Source organism: Panthera tigris, chromosome A1 (genome assembly GCF_018350195.1).
Source record: "Panthera tigris isolate Pti1 chromosome A1, P.tigris_Pti1_mat1.1, whole genome shotgun sequence".
NCBI classification, from domain to species: domain Eukaryota; kingdom Metazoa; phylum Chordata; class Mammalia; order Carnivora; family Felidae; genus Panthera; species Panthera tigris.
The window spans coordinates 135,229,946-135,252,150 of NC_056660.1; the positions used below are offsets into that span (position 1 = coordinate 135,229,946).

Consider the following 22,205-nt stretch of genomic DNA (forward strand, 5'->3'; position numbering starts at 1 on the left):
ACAGACACTTAACACTAGATGAAATGTTACTGTATTTAATGTGGAAGTGTCCAAAGTCTGGTCTTCATTTGCTCAAAGAAAATTTGTAGGATTTTCAAAGAACATACAAATGCAAATTATTTGCACTTGCTAGATCTTGAGACCACCAGATGGTGAGATCTCATACATTAATGTCAAATGGACCAGCTATCCAAACTCTATTAGACTTCTATTATGAGTTTTCACAAGTTCTCAACCATTTATAACAAGAGCGGTCCTACATCCTGGAACAGAAAATCGTGACTTCTCCCTGACTTGTCGCAGAGTGAGGTGGTAGAGAGGGAGTGGATGTGGTTATAGGCTGCTGCTTTCCTGAACTAACCTAACAGGTGAAATCTCCCATCTGCTCTAATCACAGGTATGGAGAAGCACCATTTTCTCTGTGCAGTTCTCACCCAGGAGCTCTGCCACTATTCACTTACTAGACTACAGAAAGTGCCCCTCTCAGGCCCATGACCTGATTCAGAACTTTGTCTCCTTCAAGCCACTACCTTAAAACAGTTTCTGCTAAGAAGGAAGAAACAACACATCTCTTAAAATTATATAAAAAGTTGATGCCATCTTAATATTCTTAAAACATCTTGGAGGCGCCTGGGTGGCTCACTCGGTTAAGCGTACGACTTCAGCTCAGGTCATGATCTCATGGTTCGTGGGATCAAGTCCCACCTTGGGGTGTGCACTGACAGTGCAGAGCCTGCCTGGGATTCACTCTCTCTGCCCCTCTCTCTCTCTCTCTCTCTCTCTCTCTCTCTCAAAATAAATTAATAAACTTAAGAAATATATTCTTAAGATATCTTAAATTCTTTTATTAACTTTTGTCATAAGGTGACTTATTACATAAGGGGTGTGTGTGTACACACATATAGGTAAAAACTTTCAAGTCTGTAGTCAGTCAATATCTTGAAAAAGCAAGAGTGCTAGTATTAGCCTTAATACTATTAGAATACATTCCTACTAATGTCCCCCCAAAAAACATGTACTTATGTTTCTCAAATATGAGGTGCTCTACCATTTTGTTTTACACTGAGTAGAAAAACAAAAGGATAACGGGAGAATGGGGAGAAATCTTACAGGATACAGGGTTTTACTTTGGAGTGATGAAAATCTTTTGGAACTAGATAATTGCGCAACATTGTGAGTGTTATGAATTATTTACTTTTGAATGGTTAATTTTGATATGTGAATTTCATCTTAAAATTTTTTCATTAAAAAAAACCTAATGATGCATTTCTTGGAAGTATGTTACTTCTAAATAATAGCACTTTGTCTATTGATACGTATGTTCTTAACATAGGACACTAAAACTGATATTTTAACATAATATTCTTAACCAATCATCAAAATAATGCTCTTCACTTACGTGCATTTTCCGACTTCAGCATTTTAATTTCTTCTGTTTTTACATTCAGAGTTTCCTTGAGGACTGCATTTTCACAGTTTAGCCTGGAAAAAAAGTACCCTCCAAATAACTAAAACATTAACATTTCATTGTTTTTGTTGTTTTAATTTTTTTGATGTTTTTATTTATTTTTGAGACAGGGAGAGACAGAGCATGAGCAGGGGAGGGGCAGAGAGAGAGGGAGACACAGAATCTGAAGCAGGCTCCAGGCTCTGAGCTGTCAGCACAGAGCCCAACGCAGGGCTCGAACTCATGGACTGAGATCATGACCTGAGCTGAAGTCAGACGCTCAACCAACTGAGCCACCCAGGCACCCCTAACATTTCATTGTTGAATGAGAATATTTGTATCCCATAATCAGAAAACAAAAACCCAGATAAAATTTTTCCTACTTCAAAACAAGCTAGAACTTATATGTGTCACAAAACAAAAACAATTTAGAGCATGGTAAGATTCTGGACATACTCTTAACCCTTCTGTATACTCATCTGAGAAACAATCAGAAGTATCTCAAATTAAAAAATAAAAAATAATAAGGAGAGGGGCTGCTGGCTCAGTAGAGCATGCGACTCTTGATCTCAGGGTCATGAGTTCAAGCCTCACATTGGGTGTGGAACCTACTTAAAATAAAAATTTAGGGGCGCCTAGGTGGTTCAGCTGAGTGTCTGACTCGTGATTTCGGCTCAGGTCATGATCTCACAGTTCTTTTTTTTTTTTTTTTTTTAACGTTTATTTATTTTTGAGACAGAGACAGAGCATGAACGGGGGAGGGGCAGAGAGAGAGGGAGACAGAGAATCAGAAGCAGGCTCCAGGCTCTGAGCCATCAGCCCAGAGCCCGACACAGGGCTCGAACTCACGGACTGTGAGATCGTGACCTGAGCTGAAGTCGGATGCTTAACCGACTGAGCCACCCTGGCGCCCCCATGATCTCACAGTTCTTGAGATTGGGCCCTGCATCAGGTTCTGCGCAGGCAGTGCTGAGCCTGCTTGGGATTCTCTCCCTCTCTCTCTGCCCCTCTCCTGCTCATGCTTTGCTGTCTGGTTCACTCTCTTTTTGTGCAGACTTCATAATAAAACCTCTTTTGCTAGTTCTGCTTAATTGAAGAATATCCTAAAAGGCAGTCTACTGACAGGTGCAAATCTGGGTGTTTGAATCAGAATTTTCTGGATTCTGTGCAACAAAAACAAAATACAAAAACCAAGACAACACTATTAAATTGGCATAAATTAAGATTTGTGACATTCTCTTGAGGAGGCACTTTTATGCATTGCTAGTAGGAATGCAAAGTGGTACAAGCCTTACAGACAAGAATTTGATAACATCTAATAAATCTACATATGAATTGACCTTTTGATCCAGCAGTTCTAAGAATTTACACCAGAAGTACATCTCCCAACAACACAAAAATATATATGTCAAAGCTGTTTACTGCAGCACTGTTTACAACCGCAAGATACTGGAAACAATCTAAGTGCCTCTATATGGGAGAATAGTTGAGTACACTATGGCACATCCACACAATGGAGTGGTTTCCTGGATATATTGTTAAAAAGAAAAAACAGTGCAAAAGAATATGTACAGTCAGCTGTTCTTTGGTGTAAGAAAGAAGGAGAAATAAGAAAACAAACATATCTGCCAATTTGTGCAAACAGAAACAGAAGAATGATAAATCAGAAAACAGTAACTGGTTATCTATATAGATAGTGAGGGGAAGGAAAGATGGCAGGTTGGGAATGGGGTAGGGGCCCTGGGGGGAGAATGACATTTCTGAGTATACCTCAGAATAGTTCTGACTTTTGGAAGCATGTCAGTGTTTTATAAGATCAAAAATAGATCAGACGAATAAATAAATCAACAAGGATGACGAAACAACTCTAAAACAGAATATAGATAAAAACAAATGAACTTAAATGAATTGTATAACCACAGAAAGAGAAAAAAAACTAAAGTCAGTTTTGAACACTTGTTTTGACTGGATCCCCTCAGGCGAGAAACAAAACTGCAACCAAATACTGAACTCTAGTTAGTAGGTTTGATTTTGCAATGGTGTGTATTAGCAATTCTAAAGCTACTTTCTGCGTATTCTGTGACAACAAATAAGTAAACATTGGGTGAAAAGAGCCAGGTTTCTCACTGGAAGTTACAAATATGGAAATGGGCAAGGCTCAAATGCACCCTGTGGTGGTGGGTTGCAGTTGAAGATATGGGTGTGAACTCAAGGGTTCTGAACAGAGAGCGATGAAGAGGTAGATGTATATGTCAGTGTGTGCGTGTGCATTTCCAGTCGTCCTCTCAGAGGACCTCTTAGCAATGACTTCCAGTAGCCATAAGCACACCTAGCACTAAGATCTTGATTTCTAAACACCATTCCCCCTAAAAGGAACCAGGAATCCTTGGAAAGATGCCAATATTGTAAGCATAGTGGCCTATTACATCTTGTACCAGAAAGCAAGAAAGTGCTCCAACAATAACAGGGAGGTCAGAAAGCCACAGGAGCCAGCTTGAAGGGGCTCCCATTGACTGAAGTTGGAAAACTGTATGCAAAAAAGAAATTATGATAGTAACCCATTGAATAATGCAAGAATTCATGAATCCATTTTGGTATAAACAAATGGGGGAGGAAAAAAGCTCTTAAAATGCCAGCAAATAAATATAGAAGGAATAACAGAATTAGAAAATTACCATTTGGCAACCGTCATAGTAATGACTGCTTCAGGCAGAATAAGCAGTGGATGTAAAACTAGTGGGTGAAAATCCAATAAATCACATAATCTCACAGCATCTCCCCACAAGATGCTTACTAATCACAAGGGGGAAAAGGATGGCTTTATAGTGGAAAATGAAGGCAGATACCACCCCTTAACCAAATAGTCAACATTCATATGCGAGGAACGGGACAAATCCACATTGCAGGGTCCCTGATATGATGCACTAATAACAACATTGTTTCAGTAGTAATAGTGCCCCAAATGCATAACCTGAATCGAATTCAGAAACACCAGACATTTCCAATGTAGTGTATTATATAACCACCCTGTCCTCCTCAAAAAATGTCAAGGACAAAGAAGCACTGATAAATGTTCCAGATGTTTTCCCCTTCCTTCGCTCTCCCTTACTCCTCATAGCTGTTTCAGATTAAAGGGGACGGAAGTTTAGATATGACAACCAAATGCAATGCGTGATTCTGGACTGGATCCTAGAACACAGGAATTTTTTTCTTTTGATATAAGGGTATTATTACTAGGATAATTAGCAAATCTAAATAAGGGCTGTAGGTTAAACAAGAATATTAGGAGGCACCTGAGTGGCTCAGTCAGTTGAACATCCGACTCTTGGTTTCAGCTCAGGTCATGATCTCAGGGCTTCGTGGATTCAGACCCCTCCATCGGGCTCTGTGCTGGCAGCACAGAGCCTACTTGGGATTCTCTCTCTCTCTCTCTCTCTCTCTCTCTCTCTCTCTCTCTGCCCCTCCCTCACTCTCTCTGTCTCTCTCAAATAAACTTTAAAAAAATAGAGTATTAGGTTAATGTCTTAATTTTGATCATTTTACCATGGTTATGACAGAGTTATGTCCCTTTTTATTTCTTTATTTTGAGAGAGAGAACATGGGCGGGGAAAGGGCAGAGAGAGATGGAGAGAGAGGATCTCAAGCAGGCTCCCAGCAATCAGCACAGAGCCCGACAAAGGACTCAAACTCACGAACTGGGAGGTCATGACCCCACCTGAGATCAAGAGTCAGACGCTTAAACGACTGAGCTACCCAAGAGCCCGAGTATGTCCCTTTTTAAAAAACACAAACTGAAGTATTTAGAATAATGAGGCCTTATATGTAACTTACTCTTAAATGGCTCAGATATCTATCTGTATCCACATATGTAACTATAAAGAAGACAGAATGTTAAAGCAAATGTGGTAAAGGGTTCTACTTTGGAGAATCTTGAAGATATACAGGATTTCTTTGTACTATTCTTGCAACTTTTCTATACATGTTCAGTTATCTCAGACTAAAAGTTAATAATAAATTAAAAATTAGGTATTAAAGCCATCTATAATCCCAGATATCAAATCAGTTTATCAGTGACTGACTTTATAATATGTGTATGTTATAATTTAAAGTTACTAAATAGAGGCGTCTGTGGCTCAGTTAAGCGTCTGACTTCGGCTCGGGTTGTGATCTTGCAGTTCGTGGGTTCGAGCCCTGCGTCGGGCTCTGTGCTGACAGCTCAGAGCCTGGGGCCTATTTATGATTCTGTGTGTCCTTCTCTCTGTTCCTCCCCTGCTCATGCTCTGTCGCTCTCTCTCTCAAAAATAAAGATTTTAAAAAATTAAAAAATAAAGTTACTAAATAAATTCATACTAATAAAAATTGCTTAAAAGATATATGAAAAACAAATGCCAATGATAAAATAACTTGGAAAACATGGCTCTTACACTGCTTTTTATTTTTTTATGTTTATTTTTTGAGAGAGAAAGAGAGAGCAAGCCGGGGAGGGGCAGATATAAAGGGAGAGAGAGATCCCAAGCAGGCCCCATGCTATCAGGAGAGGGCCTGACACAGGCAGGGCTCGAACCCATGAACCGTGAGATTTTGACCTTAGCCAAATCCAAGAGTCAGATGCTTAACCAGCTGAGCCACCCAGGCACCCCTAAAATTGTTTGTTGTTGTTTTTGTTTTTTTTGAGAGGGAGAGAGAGAGAGGGAGCAAATAAGTGAGGGGCACAAGGAAAGACAGAGACAGAGAGGTAGAACTCACCTAATGTGGGACTCAAACCCACCAACCAGGAGATCATGACCTGAGCCAAAGTCAGATGCTTAACAACCAAGCCATCCAGGTGCCCTAGAGTTTTTTTATTTTTTAATTTATTTAAAAAATTTTTTTAACATTTATTCATTTTTTTTGAGAGACAGAGACAGAATGTGAGCAGTAGAGGGATAGAGAGAGGGGGAGACAGAATCTGAAGCAGGCTCCAGGCACAGAGCCCAACATGGGGCTCAAATTCACAAACCATGAGATCATGAGCTGAGTTGAAGTTGGTCACTTAACCGACTGAACCACCCAGGCACCCCAAGTTTTTTTTATATTTTATTTTATTTTTTATTTATTTTATTTTTTATTTTATTGCCTAGCATTTTTTTTAATTTAATTTTTTTTTTTAATTTATACCTAAATTAGTTAGCATATAGTGCAACAATGATTTCAGGAGTAGATTCCTTAATGCCCCTTACCCATTTAGCCCATCCCCCCTCCAGTAACCCTCTGTTCTCTATATTTATGAGTCTCTTCTGTTTTGTCCCCCTCCCTGTTTTTATATTATTTTTGTTTCCCTTCCCTGAGGTTCATCTGTTTTGTCTCTAAAAGTCCTCATGAGTGAAGTCATATGATATTTGTCTTTGACTAATTTCACTTAGCATAATACCCTCCAGTTCCATCCACGTAGTTGCAAATGGAAATTTTTTTATTTTTATTTTTAACGTTTATTTTTGAGAGAGAGAGACAGAGTATGAGTGGGGGAGGAACAGAGAGAGAGGGAGACACAGAATCCAAACCAGGCTCCAGGCCCTGAGCTGTCAGCATAGAGCCTGATGTGGGGCTTGAACCCACAAACTGCAAGATCATGACCTGAGCAGAAGTTGTGCACCTAACTGACTGAGCCACCCAGGTGCCCCTTTTTATTTTTAATCTTTATTTAATTTTGAGAGGGAGAGCACGGCCGTGCAAGCGGAAGAGGGGTAGAGAGAGAGGGAGACAGAGGATCCAAAGTGGACTCTGGGCTGACAGTAGAAAGCCCAATGCGGGGCTTGAACTCATGAAGTATGAGATCGTGACCTGAGTCGAAGTCAGATGCTTAACTGACTGAGCCACCCAGGCGCCCCTAAAGTTTTTTTTTTTTCTTTAAGTTTATTTTGTGAGAGAGAGCGCGTGCAAGCTTGAGCAGAATAGCAGAGCAGGGGTGGATGTGGGGGGCAGGGAGGGGAGGAATTCCAAGCAGCAGGATCTCCAGTCTCACAGTGTAGAGCCTGATGTGGGGCTCGAACTCCCAAACAGTGAGATCATGACCTGAGCCACAATCAAGGGTTGGACGCTTAACAGACTGAGCCACCGAGGTGCCCCTTACATTGCTTTTTAAAATACAGTTTAGGGGCGCCTGGGTGGCTCAGTAGGTTGGGCAGCCGACTTTGGCTCAGGTCATGATCTCGCGGGTCCGTGAGTTCGAGCCCCGCATCGGGCTCTGTGCTGACAGCTCGGAGCCTGGAGCCTGTTTCAGATTCTGTGTCTCCCTGTCTCTGACCCTCCCCCGTTCATGCTCTGTCTCCAAAATAAATAAACGTTAAAAAAAAGAATTTTTTTAAAAAAAATACAGTTTATAGGGGAACCCAGCTGGCTGGCTCAGTTGGTAATGAGTGCATGCAACTCTTGACCTCAGGGTTATGAGTTCAAACCCTACTGTGGGCATTAAGCCCAATAAAATATAGTTTATTTATATTATATAAAAAGATAATACTAACAGAAAAATATGGAACAGTGAAGTGGATAAGCAGTAAGAATTTTATAATATTCATGGTTAGCTCACAGAAGGAGAAAAGAAAGCCTAAGCTACATTTAAATTATACACACTTTATGGGGTGCCTGGCTGGCTCCGTCAAAAGAGCATGTAACTCTTGATCTTGTGGTCATGAGTTCAAGTTCCACATTGGGAGTAGAGATTATTTAAATATTAAAAAAATAAAAATGTAAGTAAATAAATTATACACACTTTAGAGATTTCCAAAGAAAAAGTACAGAATAAAAATATACAAACCTGTCATATTTTTGGGTCCATGATTCTTCTATATTTTTAAATCTATTCTGATCAAATTCTATTTCCCATTGCAAGGCATTTATTTCCTATAGAAAGAAAATAGGACTTTTCATGGAAAATTACTACAAATAAATCATTTCAGGACGTTGTAAATAGCTGAAATAAATCATTTAATCATTTAACAGAAATAGGTTAAAGAGAAACTAATTATTGTTCAAAAAGAGTTTATGACATTTAAAAACACGTACAACATGCCTCTTTAGCACTCAAGAAGAGCTTTGCCAAAGCTTACTTACTATGAGAAAAATTTCACATTGTTTAGCTTCAAAATTTGCTTCTCAGAACCTAGATTCCTCATCGCCCCCACCCCCAACCTATACAGACCCAGAAGCAAAATCCATTCCTGGGAGTGTGAGCCCAGGACACTCCCATCAAGGGAGGGTTCAGGAGGAACAGAACAAGACCTTCCAAGGTGACCCCTTACTACTATTTTCGTGACAATGAGGTGGTCAGAAAGAGGCAGGCTCTGCCAAACAAGCAGAGAAGGAGCAAAAGAAAAGAAAATTTATAGTAAGTGTCAAGCTTCCTACTACCTTAAAATGAGGAAATAAAAGAAATCTTAATTGTTTGCCCATGTAACAATATGTTTTGGGTTATAAATTCCAAAAGGGACGGGACTGTATAAAAAAGCACAACAAACAGACATCCATTAGTCTTGTGGTTTTTAAAGGAAATGCTATTTGAAAGCTTGGTAGTTTGAACAAGTCTACACTAAAAGTGGCAAATACCTTCTCCAAGGATCTCTTTTGTTCCATAGTTTTTTGAAGCATCACTTGAGTATGACTTGTGGCTTTGCCAAATATTGCCTAAGAAAAATAAAAATCATACAAGTATACATTAAATTTCTCATCACTCCTTTATGCACAGTAAGGTTCACATTTTTATTCTAAGACAGTAGAAAACCAGAGAATTTCCACAGAGACCACCTTTTATGGAGAATTTGATAGTTCAAAAGTCAGCAGATCTTCGCTCGGCTCTCCTGATGAATAGAGTGAATGAATGAATGAACTTTCCACACAAAGACTGGTACATGAACAAATAGAGCAGTGTTACTCATAACAGCCCCAAAGAGGAAACAATGTAAGTGCCCATTAACTGGTGAATGGATACACAAAATGTGGTATATCTACACAATGGAATATTATTAGGCAATAAAAAGGAAGAAAGTACTGACACGTGCTACACCATGCAGGAGCCTCAAAAACATGTTAACTAAAAGAATCCAGACACATGTCGTATCGTTCCATTCATATAAAATAGAAAAGACAAATCCAAAAGACAGTAAGATGACTGGTTGTCTAAGGTTGGGGATGGGAATGGGGAGGGACTGCTAATGGATTAGAGGTTCCTTCTGGGGAATACTGGGGAAATGTTCTAGAATTAGACTGGTTAGTCTAATTAGAGATGGTTATCCAACTCCAGTAAGGATAAATTGTATGCTGAAAACAAGTGAAATTTATGGTATATAAATTTTACCTCAGTAAAAGTTTAAAAAAAAATCTACGCCTTCAAAAAAGCTATTTTAAGCACAGACGCTTTTGTTTTAAAAGATAAAACCATACTACCTAAAAATTTAAAAATAACTTCTTACCATGCTTTGAAGAATTTTCAGTGCTTCTTCTTTACCCTCAAGTTGTCTCTGAGATGCCTCAAGTTCAGTTTTTAAAATTTCTACCTCCTAGGGAGAGAAGTAAGATTAGTCTACCCATCTGCAAGATATGCAACCCCAAATGTGGATAGTTTACATGTAAGCTCAGTGTGCACTGACTCTAAGCACTTTGACCTTATAAAAGAGGTTTGAAATTCCTCCACTGTTCATAAGTGGCCCAGGCAGGCTTTACACTGAGACTCTTACTGTCCAGTTGTAACTACAAGTCCACATCTTTTGCTTTTATCCTTCTAGACCACACAGCTAATAATATGAAAAAAATCTTTAGAGCACAAAAATAAGCACATGATCATCCACAAAGCTATAGTAGCTATTATCGGTTGAACTGTCCTCCCCAGCAAGTAAAGATATGCCCAAATCCTAACTCCTGGTACTATGAATGTGACCTTATTTGGAGACAGGGTTTTTGCAGATATAATCAGGTTAAGATGAGGTCATACTGGATTATATGGGCCTCAATCCAATGACTGGTGTCCTAAGACGAGGGAAATGTGGGCACAGACACAAAGGGGAGAAGGCCACGTAACAGTAGAGGCAGAGACTGGAGTGAAGTGGCTATGAGCCATGGAATGCCAAGATTGTCAGGGGCAACCTCCAGAAGCTAGGAAGAGGCAAAGAAGGATTCTCCTCTAGACCTTCCAGAGGGAACATGGCCATGGCCAGCTGACATCTTGATTTCAGATTGGTAGCCTCTAGAACTGAGAAAAAATCTCTGTTGTTTTAGCCACCTATTTATGGTGCTTTGTTACAGCAGCCCTAGAAAACGAAAATGGTAGCTTTCACCAGAAGTCACACACACACACACTCTAAGATGGGCTTCCTCCTTCCCAAAAGACAGGCACCCCGCATAGAAATTCCTACTGTCAGCAGGGCCTCATAGCACCTAGAATACTTTCTGGTCTTCTGATTTCAAAGAGGTTAAAATAAGTCAGCTTATTTCAAGCCTCACGCACAGGGAAGACAGATGGAAGGAAGTTTATAACTGTTCTCTCCAGGAGCAGATTAGAGAAGTCATGAAAGATTAGGGGTGAGAGGTGAATTGGAGGGCATGTTTACGTAAAAAGCTTTCTTGAGAGATGAGGATAAGAAACAGGAGGCCAGTTGAAAGTTATGAGCTTTTTACACTGTGGCTCATGCAGAATATGTGGAAAGCCAACATTGCCTTCCATACAATTTTAGCATTACTTAAAATATCCATCAGTGGGCTATATTCTCATGAGAATTTTTTTTTAATGTTTATTTAGTTTTGAGAGAGAGAGTATGTGAGAGGAGCAGAGAGAGAAGGAGACACAGAATCCAACACAAGCTCCAGGCTCTGAGCTGTCAGCACAGAGCCTGACGCAGGGCTTGAACTCATGAACTGTGAGATGATGACCTGAGCCGAAGTCAGACACTTAACCGACTGAGCCACCCAAGTGCCTCATGAGACTTTTTATAGAAGCCACAAGACTTACCTCTAAAGCATCATGAAGACGTTGCTTTAATTCGACATTTGACAATTCTGAATTAGAATCTATTAAGGGGGAAAAAAAAACCCACTTCAATACATTCTTTAGTTGAGTACAGCACATCTGTTTATAAAATATCAAATGCAGCTTTGTGCCAAGAGGAAAGAACTGTAACAAACCAAATCATGGTAAAAAATAGGTAGCTTAAAACATTTCACAAATGAAAAGACACATACTTTTGAATAAAAAGACTTTAAAAAAAGGAGTCTCTACTAAACTGTTGTTAATGAATTGGTTAATTATTACATGCAAAACAGTACTTAAAAACATGAATGTTGGTGAGTGAAATAAATTTTGGTGTTTGGCTTAAGTTTGATCAATACAGTGATATGAATATCTAAGAAATAACCTGAATTTAATTTCTTTCCAAGGAGAATGACTAGAAGTCTCCTGTAACTTCAATTATTCTCTCCTTAATGTGATCAATTGACACATTAAACTGAGCTTCCCAGGAGCTTCATTTTCATTGTGGTCTCACTGGCAATAGAAAAACATTAAAGTGGTAAATTACAAGCAAGAAGATTAAGAAGAAGTAAAAGGAAGAAAAGATTTTTTAGAAAGAGTATTTTGAGGGACATTAAAAACTTCTCGAAACAATTTTTTTCTTTGCTGTTCTGAACTTTCACTATGGCGGTTTCCAACGCAAAACCTAAATCTTGGTTTTACTCTGATGACAGGGGCTCCAAGGAGGGACAAGTGACACTGGTTTGGCAATGACATGTTGCGTTGTAGTAATCCTTGTGGTAGGCAGAGCAAGGGCCCTAAAGATGCCCACATTTTAATCCCCAGAACCTGGATAGACATGGCAAATGGGACTTTTCGGTGTAATTAAATTAAGGACTGGATTAAATTAATTACCTGGATTATCCAGGGGACCCCACTGTACTCACAAGGGTCCTTATAAGTGAAACAGGGAGGCAGGAGAGTCAGTGTCAGGGTGAAGCAGTATGAGAAAGACTTGAACAGCCATTGCTGCCTTTGAAGATGGAGGATGGCGGCCATGGGCCAAGGAATGCAGGCGAGCTCTAGAAGCTGGAAAAGGCACAGGAATGGATTCTCCCCTAGAGTCTCCAGAAGGAATGCAGCCTTGCCAACAACTGGTTTTAGCCCAGTAAAACCCATTTTGGACTTCTGACCTATAGAACTGTAAGATAATAAATTTGTGTTAAAATTTTTAAGGCATTAAATTTGTGGTGACTTGGAAATGACCTATTAGCAATAAGAAACCAATACAATATCCTTACCTAGGACCAGGCTAATTTGAGATAAAAGTCTGTAACCCAACAACACAGGAGCTCATACTTTTACTGTCACATATTTATATCCCAGTGGTTTCCTCATATTTTTATAAAGGTATTTTAGCATCATGTACTGTTTTCAACATCTTGCTTGCAAAGCAGAACCCATCCTCTATACGGGATGAGGAATTAAAGAATAATATATAAATAATCCCATGCTAATTTCAAGAAGGATTCTGAAAGATGGTGATAAAATCCCCATCTGCTACATGCTTTTGGCAAATCTAAAACCATGTTTCTTACATTATTTTCATGTTGTTCTAATTTGTGTCTGTTCCACTCTAGTGGGGGAAGTTTTACAACATGGATTACAAAAGATTCAGCCAGATAAAAGCTGTGCCACCATGTAGGCATGGAGTCACCCCTGGGCTCCCAACCATTTTGGAGTTGTAACATTCTATCACAGTGTGATTCTGAATTTTGTTCTTTCCTTAATAAATGGCATAATTGATTTTGGGTTATGATAAATTATGATTCATTTTTTGAGGGGCACCTGGCTGGCTCAGTCCATGGAGTATGCAACGCTTGATCTCAGGGTTAGGAGTTCAAGCCCCACGTTGGGTATAAAAGTTACTTTTAAAAAAGATTAATTTTTAGAGGGAGGATTTCATGACATTCCTAAAATAACCAGAAGCATACATGTTCTGCCTGGAATACTCCTTCCCCAGATAAGTACCAGGCTTGGGCATCAGTTCACTCCAGTGTTCAAAAGCCACCTCCTTAGAGAGGTGACCCTGGCCTGACCCTTGCCTGAAATAGCATGCCCCGACCCCTCCAGATACTCACTATGCCTGCACTTAACTACTGGGAGATTTATTTTTTCTCTCCTCTACTAGAATGTGAACTGTAACATGGAGACTATTTTGTTCACTAATGTTGTTCCCAGAGCCTAGAACTGCCCCTGGCACCTAACAGGTACCAAATAAATATTTGAATAAGAAAAAAATACTTGAATAAGAAAAAAAAAAAAAAAAAGATAACGCACACCACTAAATCACACACCCACAAAAGCAAGGTAGGTAATCACTGATATCACTAACATATCTGTATTAATGCAGAATAACTACTGTAGTTCACAATTTGTGCAATACTTGGAAATGAAAACATGAGTTACTTTTGTACTATCACCAATCCCAAGAGGCAAATAAAGATGAATTCTCAAAATCCACTACAGTGACCTATTGTCATGTATTGCAAGGGTGGAGGCACTGATGAAATCCACAGGGGAGAAGAAGGAGGGAGAGGGATCGAGGCATTCTTACCAGTGCTGCTTTGTCTTCTGTGGTGGGAAGTGCTGGACTCTTCAGGGTGTGTATCTTGGGAGCTCTTATGCCTGGAATACTGAAAAATGGCACCACTTCTTTCTTCCCTCGTTCCTGGAAAGGGGGGAGGGCTAAAGTTCTTTCCATCCGATCTTTTTCTAGATGTAGACAGATGTGAAACTTGCACTTCATAAATACTGCTGGGCCTTCTCCCGAGGCCATACCCTAAGTCGCCTTCTGCCATGTCATCGTCCTCGGTTTCCCAGGTCGGCACCTCTGCCTCACTCGGCGGCCTCACCACCCTGCTCATCAGCCAGATGCCGTATTTAACATAAGGAAAAACAGGGTATCTGTGGTTAAGAGAAACAATTTAAAAACCATCAGTATAATAAAGTTGGGGTTTCGAGGGGAGAAAAGTTTCTTTCTCTATTATACAGGCACGACTATCCCAGCGATGCATCAGCACACAAACATCTCTTGCAATCCGGTTCAAGATGTTTAACATTTAAGGACTTTTTAGGTAGGAAATGATCAGCCTCTTATTTCAAAGACTGCAGTGAATTGTAAGGAAGCAGGAAAACCTTTTACTGAACCCAGTAATCTACTGATCAGGATAAAGCAAATCAGACTTTGCCAAGGAAAGAGAAGGGGTTTGGTTTTCACCAGCCTAGGAGCTACGTGAAATTCAGGGAATCCCTGCAAAACGGAACTTGCAGGGAGTACATAGAGCACCCTGCCCCCGTCCCTTCATGGCCTTGCGTGCACTTCAGGTGCTCATGGCTCTTATAGCCTGTCCTGTAGCCCTCTGTACTATGGGAACATCTTCTGTTTTTCTGCAGACACAGCAGGGTTTTTGTACCTGAGATGATGATAGGTGGGAAGGAAGGAAGTACCCCCTCTCTTTATCAGACTGTGTGTTCAAGGCCCTCCACTGTTTTCACAACACAGCATAGAAGTCAAAGTCCTTTTGATGGCTCGCCTCTGACTGCATGCCCTCCTAGGCTGGCCACCCTGGCTGGCTTCCCCAGCGTTCCTGGTGCAGAGCTGGGGTTCCCTCTGGCTGGAAAACTCTTCCCCAGACAGTTGCTCAACTGGTTCCTCACCTCCTAAGGGTCTTTCCTTCAGTGACACCTCAGTGACTGATACCAGATCTGAAATTGCAAACTCCTCCTTCTCCTGCTTCCCTGATTTATTTTTCCCCTAGCACTTAGGGCCTTCTAACATACCCCTCCATATTTTACTCATTTTTCAAGTCACACCACTGAAAGGCAGGAGGTAGTACAGAAGTGGGAGCCTAGCAAAGCCAAAGGTGATTCTGCCCTGCCTATGATGCCTCTCAAAAGGCCGAGCGACCTAAAACTTTTCCTCTGCCAGAGCCCAAACCTGCTCAAGATGGCCCAAAGTGGAAAGTAAGGTCCGTAAGAGTAGAAAATTTTGTCTTTGGGATCATCACTGCATTCCCAATGCTGAAAACAGTATCTGAGACATAATCAGAGCTCAATAAATACTTTTTAAATAAGGTGAATGAAGGAATAAACAAATTCCCTTCCTGTAGGGCAGAAAAATAGTCACCTAGGCAAGACTCCAACCTGAATACTGGGAAGCTAACTGCCTGCCCTTCTTCCCAGAAGAAAACATTCCAGATAAAAATGCCTTACCGAGAAATTACCACCACTGAGCCCTCCCCATGTGAAGACAAAGGACCACTGTAGGCACCTACCTGTTGGCTGCAGAGCACCTTAAATGCTCAGCCTTGTTCTCTTATACACAGTAGTACAGGAAGAACTTTCACCACCAGGCATTTCAGAATAGCTGTTTTGCTGTAGTTGTTTAGAAATATCTCATCCTCTTCTCAAGATTCATTTTTTATTGTTTTTTTTTTTTCATCTTTGTTTTTGAGAGAGAGACAGAGCATGAGTTGGGAAGGGACAGAGAGAGAGGGAGACAAAGAATCTGAAGCAGGCTCCAGGTTCTGAGCTGTCAGCACAGAGCCCTGACACAGGACTCAAACTCACGAATTGTGAGATCATGACCTGAGCCGAAGTCAGACACTTAACAGACTCAGCCACCCAGGTGCCCCAAGATTCATTAAAAAAAAAAAAAACAAAAAACATAAATACATACATACATACATCTGACATCTCTTCTAAATATATCCTATTTAAATAATTGCTTACCAGGACTTTAAAAAATAATTGAATCTTAAACTTGCATTTTTTAGTGAGATGTTTCTCTTATTCTTCCACTATTAAAACCACACAAATGGGGCACCTTGGTGGCTCAGTCGTTTAAGCCTCCAACTCTTGATTTTGGCTTCCAGTTTGTGAGATTGAGCCCTGCATCAGGCTCTGTGCTGACAGTGTGGAGCCTGCTTGGGATTCTTTCTCCCTCTCTCTCTGCCCCTTCCATGTGCTCTCATGAGTTCTCTCTCAAAACAAATAAACAAACTTAACCACCCCCCTCCCCCTACACACACATAGTTGAAGAGGTTTCTGTTGTTTTTAGGGTTTAAAGTACCATATACTTTCAGTATTTGAAAGCCAAGGTGCTTAAAGATTCGAAGACATAACATCATAAAAGAAGATAACTGGATAGAAAGACATTCAACATCAGTAGTTGTCAGGGGATTGTAGATTTAAACTACAATGACAGTCTGTTACATACCAGTGTCAATTCTAAGTATTGCTGGGGATATAGACATACGTAGTAGGCAGGAGTATAAAATGGTACAGCCACTGTGGAAAATTTTGGTAGTTTCCTTTAAACAAGTGATCCAGCAATTGTATTTTTGATATTTACCCAAGGGAAATGAAAACATATGTTCACACAAAGATGTATGGATGACTGTTCACAGCATTACTCAAATGGGCTCCAAACTGGAAACCCAGATGTACAACAGAAAAACAAATTGTTAAGTCCATACAACAGAATATATTCAGCAATAATGAATTTCTAATACATGTAACAACGTGCATGAGTCTGAGAGACATTACAACGTGGATGAGTCTGAGAGACATTATGCTAACACAGGAAGCCCATCCTCTGTGAAATCCTGGCAAAACTAATATATAACGGACAACAGATCAGTGGTTGCCTAGGGTGGAAGGCTGACTGCAGAGGGCAGGAAGGAACTTTTGGGAGGTGGTAGAAAAGTCTTGGTTTTGACTAGAGTGATGGTTTGTCAAAACTCAGCATTCTAACAATGGTGCATTTTATATGTAAATTATGCCTCGATAATAGGTTTAAAAACTTTTAAACACAAAAAATAAGGGACCTTTAACTGCATTAGGGGACAAGATGAGAAATGTGTTGATCAATTGTATCCTCCTAGATAAGCAAATTATTAAGCTGGATGCTCTAAATCAGCAAGAATTTCTTTTTCAATGATATAATAATAGCACTTGTTGCTTCTTTTCTGTGTGCTAGGCACTATTTTAATGTTTTTCTTAGATTATTCCATTTAATCTTCACCTTTCAAGACAATAGTGTTATTAAATATAGACAATTAGCTAACGAGAGGTTGAACCAGATTCTGAATCCTGACTCCTAATGTCAGAGACACTGTGACACTCTTAGCTACTGCTTTCTGTCACTGGAAGAATCTGAATGAGCGTTACATCAGAATAAACCACGTTTCTATCATTTATGACATCAAACAGTACTAAAAGTAAAAATCTTTTTTCCCCCAAATTTTTATAAAATCATCTTTGTTCTTTTACAAGTTTATTTCCTAAATAAGTAAGTTTTTCTATTTTTATTCATCAAGATAGACAGGAAATAATCCCTAAGGAGCTATGTTTTACCTCTAATGCAAACTCCTGCTTATAAATGCACTCTCACACCTTTGTTAAGGAGGGTATGCTCCTAGGCAGCCAGCAGTGGAGAAAATGAAATTGGTCAACACAAAGGAAAAAAGTAGTAAGAGGAAAGAGTAAGCAATCACAGGATTAGCTAAGAATATATATGTAATTTTTTGGAAAGGTCATCTGAGCTTTATTGTACATCAATGGTCCATCCTGGAGCCTGCGTCTTAGCATTCCTGGGGATGGTGATCCTGGGGCCAGCCCCAACCCCAAACCCAAATGCCCCAGCCCTGCCCAGCTCCCAATCCAGTGCTGGGTTAGCATGCTTTGGGAGTAGGGAGGGGTTGGGTGACCAGAATTCTTGTCCACAAAGCCCAGGTGGGGCTCAGTCCTGGGACCCTGGGCTCCTAGGAGGTGGGACAGGGTGGGCTCTTGGGATGGGAGAGCCCCCAATCCTCTGGAGCCCAGATCCTGGCCTACACAGGGGCCCAGCCTGCTGAGTGGGGCCTGGCCTGGCAGATTCTACAGGGTGTCTGTTGGAGCAGCCGTGGATGAGAGCATGGCACTCACTCCAGCTCATTCTCCCGTGCAGGCCTGTCTCATCTACTTGCCTGGGCCCTCATGGTTGTCTCTGCCCAGAAGCATGTGTTGCAGGCATCACCTGGGCCTTGGGTAGCAGCAGGCTCTGGTGGCTGGGCTGCGTGGCTAAGAATATTTTTTAATGTGCCACACAAATTCAGGTATCATGGTCTGGTCTTTCTAGCCTTTCTGCTATTCACAGTTAACATAATGAGCTTTCCCATGATCCAATACTCTTACTGTTTTAAAAAATGTAACTTTGGGAACTGGTGGCTGTATACTCTCCCCTTTTTTATATACTTAACATTAATAAGCCAAACTTGACTTTCAGAACACGTTTCTTCTAAGAAAGGGAAAATGTTAGAAGTTACTAATGTTCCACTCAGCCAGTTTTAAGTATATTCAATGTTGACAACCAGGGAGGCCCAGCAGGATGTGTGACAGAGAAGGCTCTAACTCAGGAGGTCTGAGTTCAAATTTCACTCCACCAAGTGCTGCTCTGTGATCTCGGGCAAGTCATTTAACTTCTCAGAGCACGTTTTCCAATCTCCAAAATGAGTTTAAGCATTACTACTTTATAGGGTTATTTTGGGAACCTTTGATATGATATATTTCAAGTCAATGTTTATTGAATTAGAGTTTGGGAGTATTAGTCCCATTGTTAAATGGGAGGATTGGACAAGATGTTCTGGTTCTTTAGGACTCTAAAATTATGGTTCTGGATCATCTTTTCCCAGTGTGTGCCCCATGGGACACTAGTTCTTTGGACTATTAAGTGTTGCTAGGAATAAAAGGGTCCTTCTGGTTTTATTTTTCTATGCTAGTAAAAGCTATGCATGACTGGCCCAAAATTACAACGGGTAGTGGAAGAGCCAGAACTAGAAGCCATATCTCTGGCTCCTGGCCCGGTGTTCTGGTCGCTTGGGAAAGGCCACAGGATGAACCAATTACAGACAGTGAGCAATCTTCCTACTTCTTCACTAAAACAACTCTCTGAAAAGGGACCACTGACTTCCTAATTGCTAAATCCAAGATCTAGTCTTGCTCCTGGGTCTCCTCCACCTGTGCAGAAGCTGTGACACTACTGATCTGCCACGCCCAGGCCCCTGGTTGACCTTAGCCCCTCAAACCCTACAGGAATGAGGAACCACCCCATGTCTGCCTGCTCAGGCTCCTTTTCCTCTTTCTGTCCTGCTCTGTTTGGCTTCCACTATTAAACACACTTACACATTTCCAGCTGGATATCCTGCCAGCAATTCAAACACAGCTGTTGAGGGGCGCCTGGGTGACTCAGTCGGTTAAGCGTCTGACTTCAGCTCAGGTCATGATCTCGCAGTCCGTGAGTTCGAGCCCCACGTCGGGCTCTGTGCTGACCGCTCTGAGCCTGGAGCCTGTTTCAGATTCTGTGTCTCCCTCGTCTCTGACCCTCCCCCATTCATGCTCTGTCTCTCTCTGTCTCAAAAATAAACAAACGTTAAAAAAAATTAAAAAAAAAAACCACAGCTGTTCAAAAACAAACTCACTGCCCTCCCACTCCCACCCTAGATCTATCTCATCCTGAGTCCTCTATTTCTGCAAACGTTTCAACCATGCTCCAAAACACCCAGGTCCAAAACTTTGGGATTTCTCTTTTCCTTGATCCCTTCAGATGCCAAGATGTCTAGGCGCACAAAATCTCCTGAAACCATATTCTTTGGATATTAACTTCATAGCCCTGGCTGGATTTCTTATTACCTCTTCCAGGTGAAACCAATAGTCCCCAAGCCATCCTATACACTGCTGCTCCAAGCACAGATCCAGAGATGCCCCCCTCTTGCCCTAAAACATTCCATGGCTCCCATGCCATATATAATTAAAGTGTCACCCTGTTATCTACAACGAGGCTCATTTTTACTTCACGTGTCAGCTGTCACTGCTTCCTGGACATGTTCTGTGCTTCCATTAAGAAGGACTGCACCGGGGTGCCTGGGTGGCTCAGTTAGTCAAGCGTCCCACTTCAGCTTGGGTCATGATCTCTCTGTGGGTTTGGGCCCCATATTGGGCTCTGTGTTGACAGCTTAGAACCTGGAGCCTGCTTCAGATTCTGTGTCTCCTTCTCTCTCTGCCCCTTCCCAGCTTGCACTCTGTCTCTGTCTCTCTCAAAAACAAGTAAACATTAAAAAAAAAAAAGGACTGCACCTGTGCCCAGGCCTCCTCCGGGCAATCAGTCACCTTCAAGTCTGCTGGTGCTCATCTCCACGCCAGGAACGCTGACTCCTCTGTAGTCCCCCGCAGCTAATGACAGCCACTCCCCCCAGCAGCCCTCCTGACACCCTTGAGCCAGACGTGATCTCTGAGCTTTCCTAGCTCTGTGTTGTACCTTTTAATTTTTTTTAAGTTTTTATTTATTTAAGTAATCTACACACACAACACGGGGCTTGAACTCATGACCGCTCTCACAGAAGACCCAGGCAGGCATCCCTGTACCTTTTTAATAGTCCTTTTTCCTGACATGTGTATTGCACACGCCCCTACAGTAGCTCGATGTATCCTTAACTCACTGACCTGTCCAAAGAACGCTGACAGACCGAAATGAAGAAACAGACTCCTGCCCAGAAATCTTGGACTAGAAACATCCACACCCACTAGCCTGACATTTGCCCTAGCAAACACAATGGTCAAACAGACACCCAATTCCTGTCAGGCTTGGCAAAGAGGAACTAACTTGAGCCCTCCCTGGTGAACAATGGCCTGCTACACAACACTGTAGCACTATGTTTTTAAACTTTTTATGAAAATAATTTTAGATTTCCAGTAAGTTGCAAAGATAGTGCAGAGCGCCTGTATACCCTGTGCTCACACTCCTCTAATGTTAACATTTACCAAAATTAAGAAGTTAATATTGACACATGGAATTAACTAAACCACAGACTTTATTGGGATTTCCGCAGCCATTTCTACTGATGTCCTTTTTCTGGTGCAGGACACGTATTTTTAAGGCTCAATACTAATAGGAAAAAATAATAAAGCAGGAGAGGGAAAAGGCAGAAACAGATTCTTTCAAATCTATTCCTTTTTTTTTTTTTTTTTTTTAACGAGAGACGAGACCATTAAACTAGCGGTTAGGGGGGAAAAAAGCAGCCAGTGTGCCAACTTGTCCACAACCTGCCGGGTTTGCACGAATCTGCGCAGCCCGGGTCCCGGGTCCTCCCCGCCGTTCCCACCAGCCCTGCCTGACCACGCGCCCTCGCAACGCCCGTCGCGGGGACCGGACCAGGGGACGGGACCAGGGAATCCCGCCGGGCGCCCAGGACCCCCACCGCCCTCGCACCCCACCTGGCGCGCTCACCTGGCGCGAGCCTCCCCGCCGCGCGCGTCGCCGCCCTCCAGCCACGTGACCACGCGCGCTGCGGGGACCGGAAGGAGGGGCGAGGCCGCCCGGAGTCGGGCCCCGCTGGTCTGGTCAGCTGCCTGCTTGAGCTGATCGGTTGACGCGGGAGATGTTAGCTCCGTCCGGCTGCAGAGCCTGAGGTTTGCCCCCTATGAGCCACCGAATTAGAAATGTTAGCGCGGAGACCGAGAGACACAAGACCGCGGGCGCTCAGTAAAGGTGAAAATGAGATGGTGCAAACATGAAGTGTGTAGGGGGTAAGGGACAGAGGGATCCGAGGGGAATCAGTTCCGCGGCGCAGGTGGACCGGGAAAGTAGGCTTCCCGTACTAAGAACCGAGGAGGGCTTTACCGGCGAGAGGAACTTCTGGGGCCGAGGCGTGGCTGTGGGAAGGAACAAGAGGGGGGCGGAAAGAG

General features: G+C 41.8%; 2 protein-coding genes across 5 annotated transcripts in view; one reads left to right on the forward strand and one right to left on the reverse strand.

Annotated features, from left to right (window-relative positions):
• The window catches only part of CDK7 (cyclin dependent kinase 7), a 62,391-nt gene extending 48,116 nt beyond the window's left edge, over positions 1-14,275 (forward strand). Inside the window, exon 12 of one of the 3 annotated variants that reach the window (XM_042987797.1) lies at positions 14,200-14,275. In XM_042987797.1, the coding sequence (XP_042843731.1) occupies positions 14,200-14,231 (32 nt within the window). In that variant the 3' untranslated portion in view covers positions 14,232-14,275. The other 2 variants (XM_042987792.1, XM_007079879.3) reach the window with 2 other exon arrangements.
• Positions 1-22,205, reverse strand: part of CCDC125 (coiled-coil domain containing 125) — a 31,138-nt gene extending 8,933 nt beyond the window's left edge. Inside the window, exons 1-7 of one of the 2 annotated variants that reach the window (XM_042987781.1) lie at positions 21,748-22,205; positions 14,038-14,387; positions 11,424-11,482; positions 9,892-9,978; positions 9,029-9,106; positions 8,241-8,326; positions 1,400-1,482 (exon numbers count right to left, since the gene is read on the reverse strand). In XM_042987781.1, the coding sequence (XP_042843715.1) occupies positions 1,400-1,482; positions 8,241-8,326; positions 9,029-9,106; positions 9,892-9,978; positions 11,424-11,482; positions 14,038-14,347 (703 nt within the window). In that variant the 5' untranslated portion in view covers positions 14,348-14,387; positions 21,748-22,205. Of the gene's footprint in view, positions 1-1,399; positions 1,483-8,240; positions 8,327-9,028; positions 9,107-9,891; positions 9,979-11,423; positions 11,483-14,037; positions 14,388-15,757; positions 15,873-21,747 lie in introns of those variants that run through there. The other variant, XM_007079880.3, reaches the window with a different exon arrangement.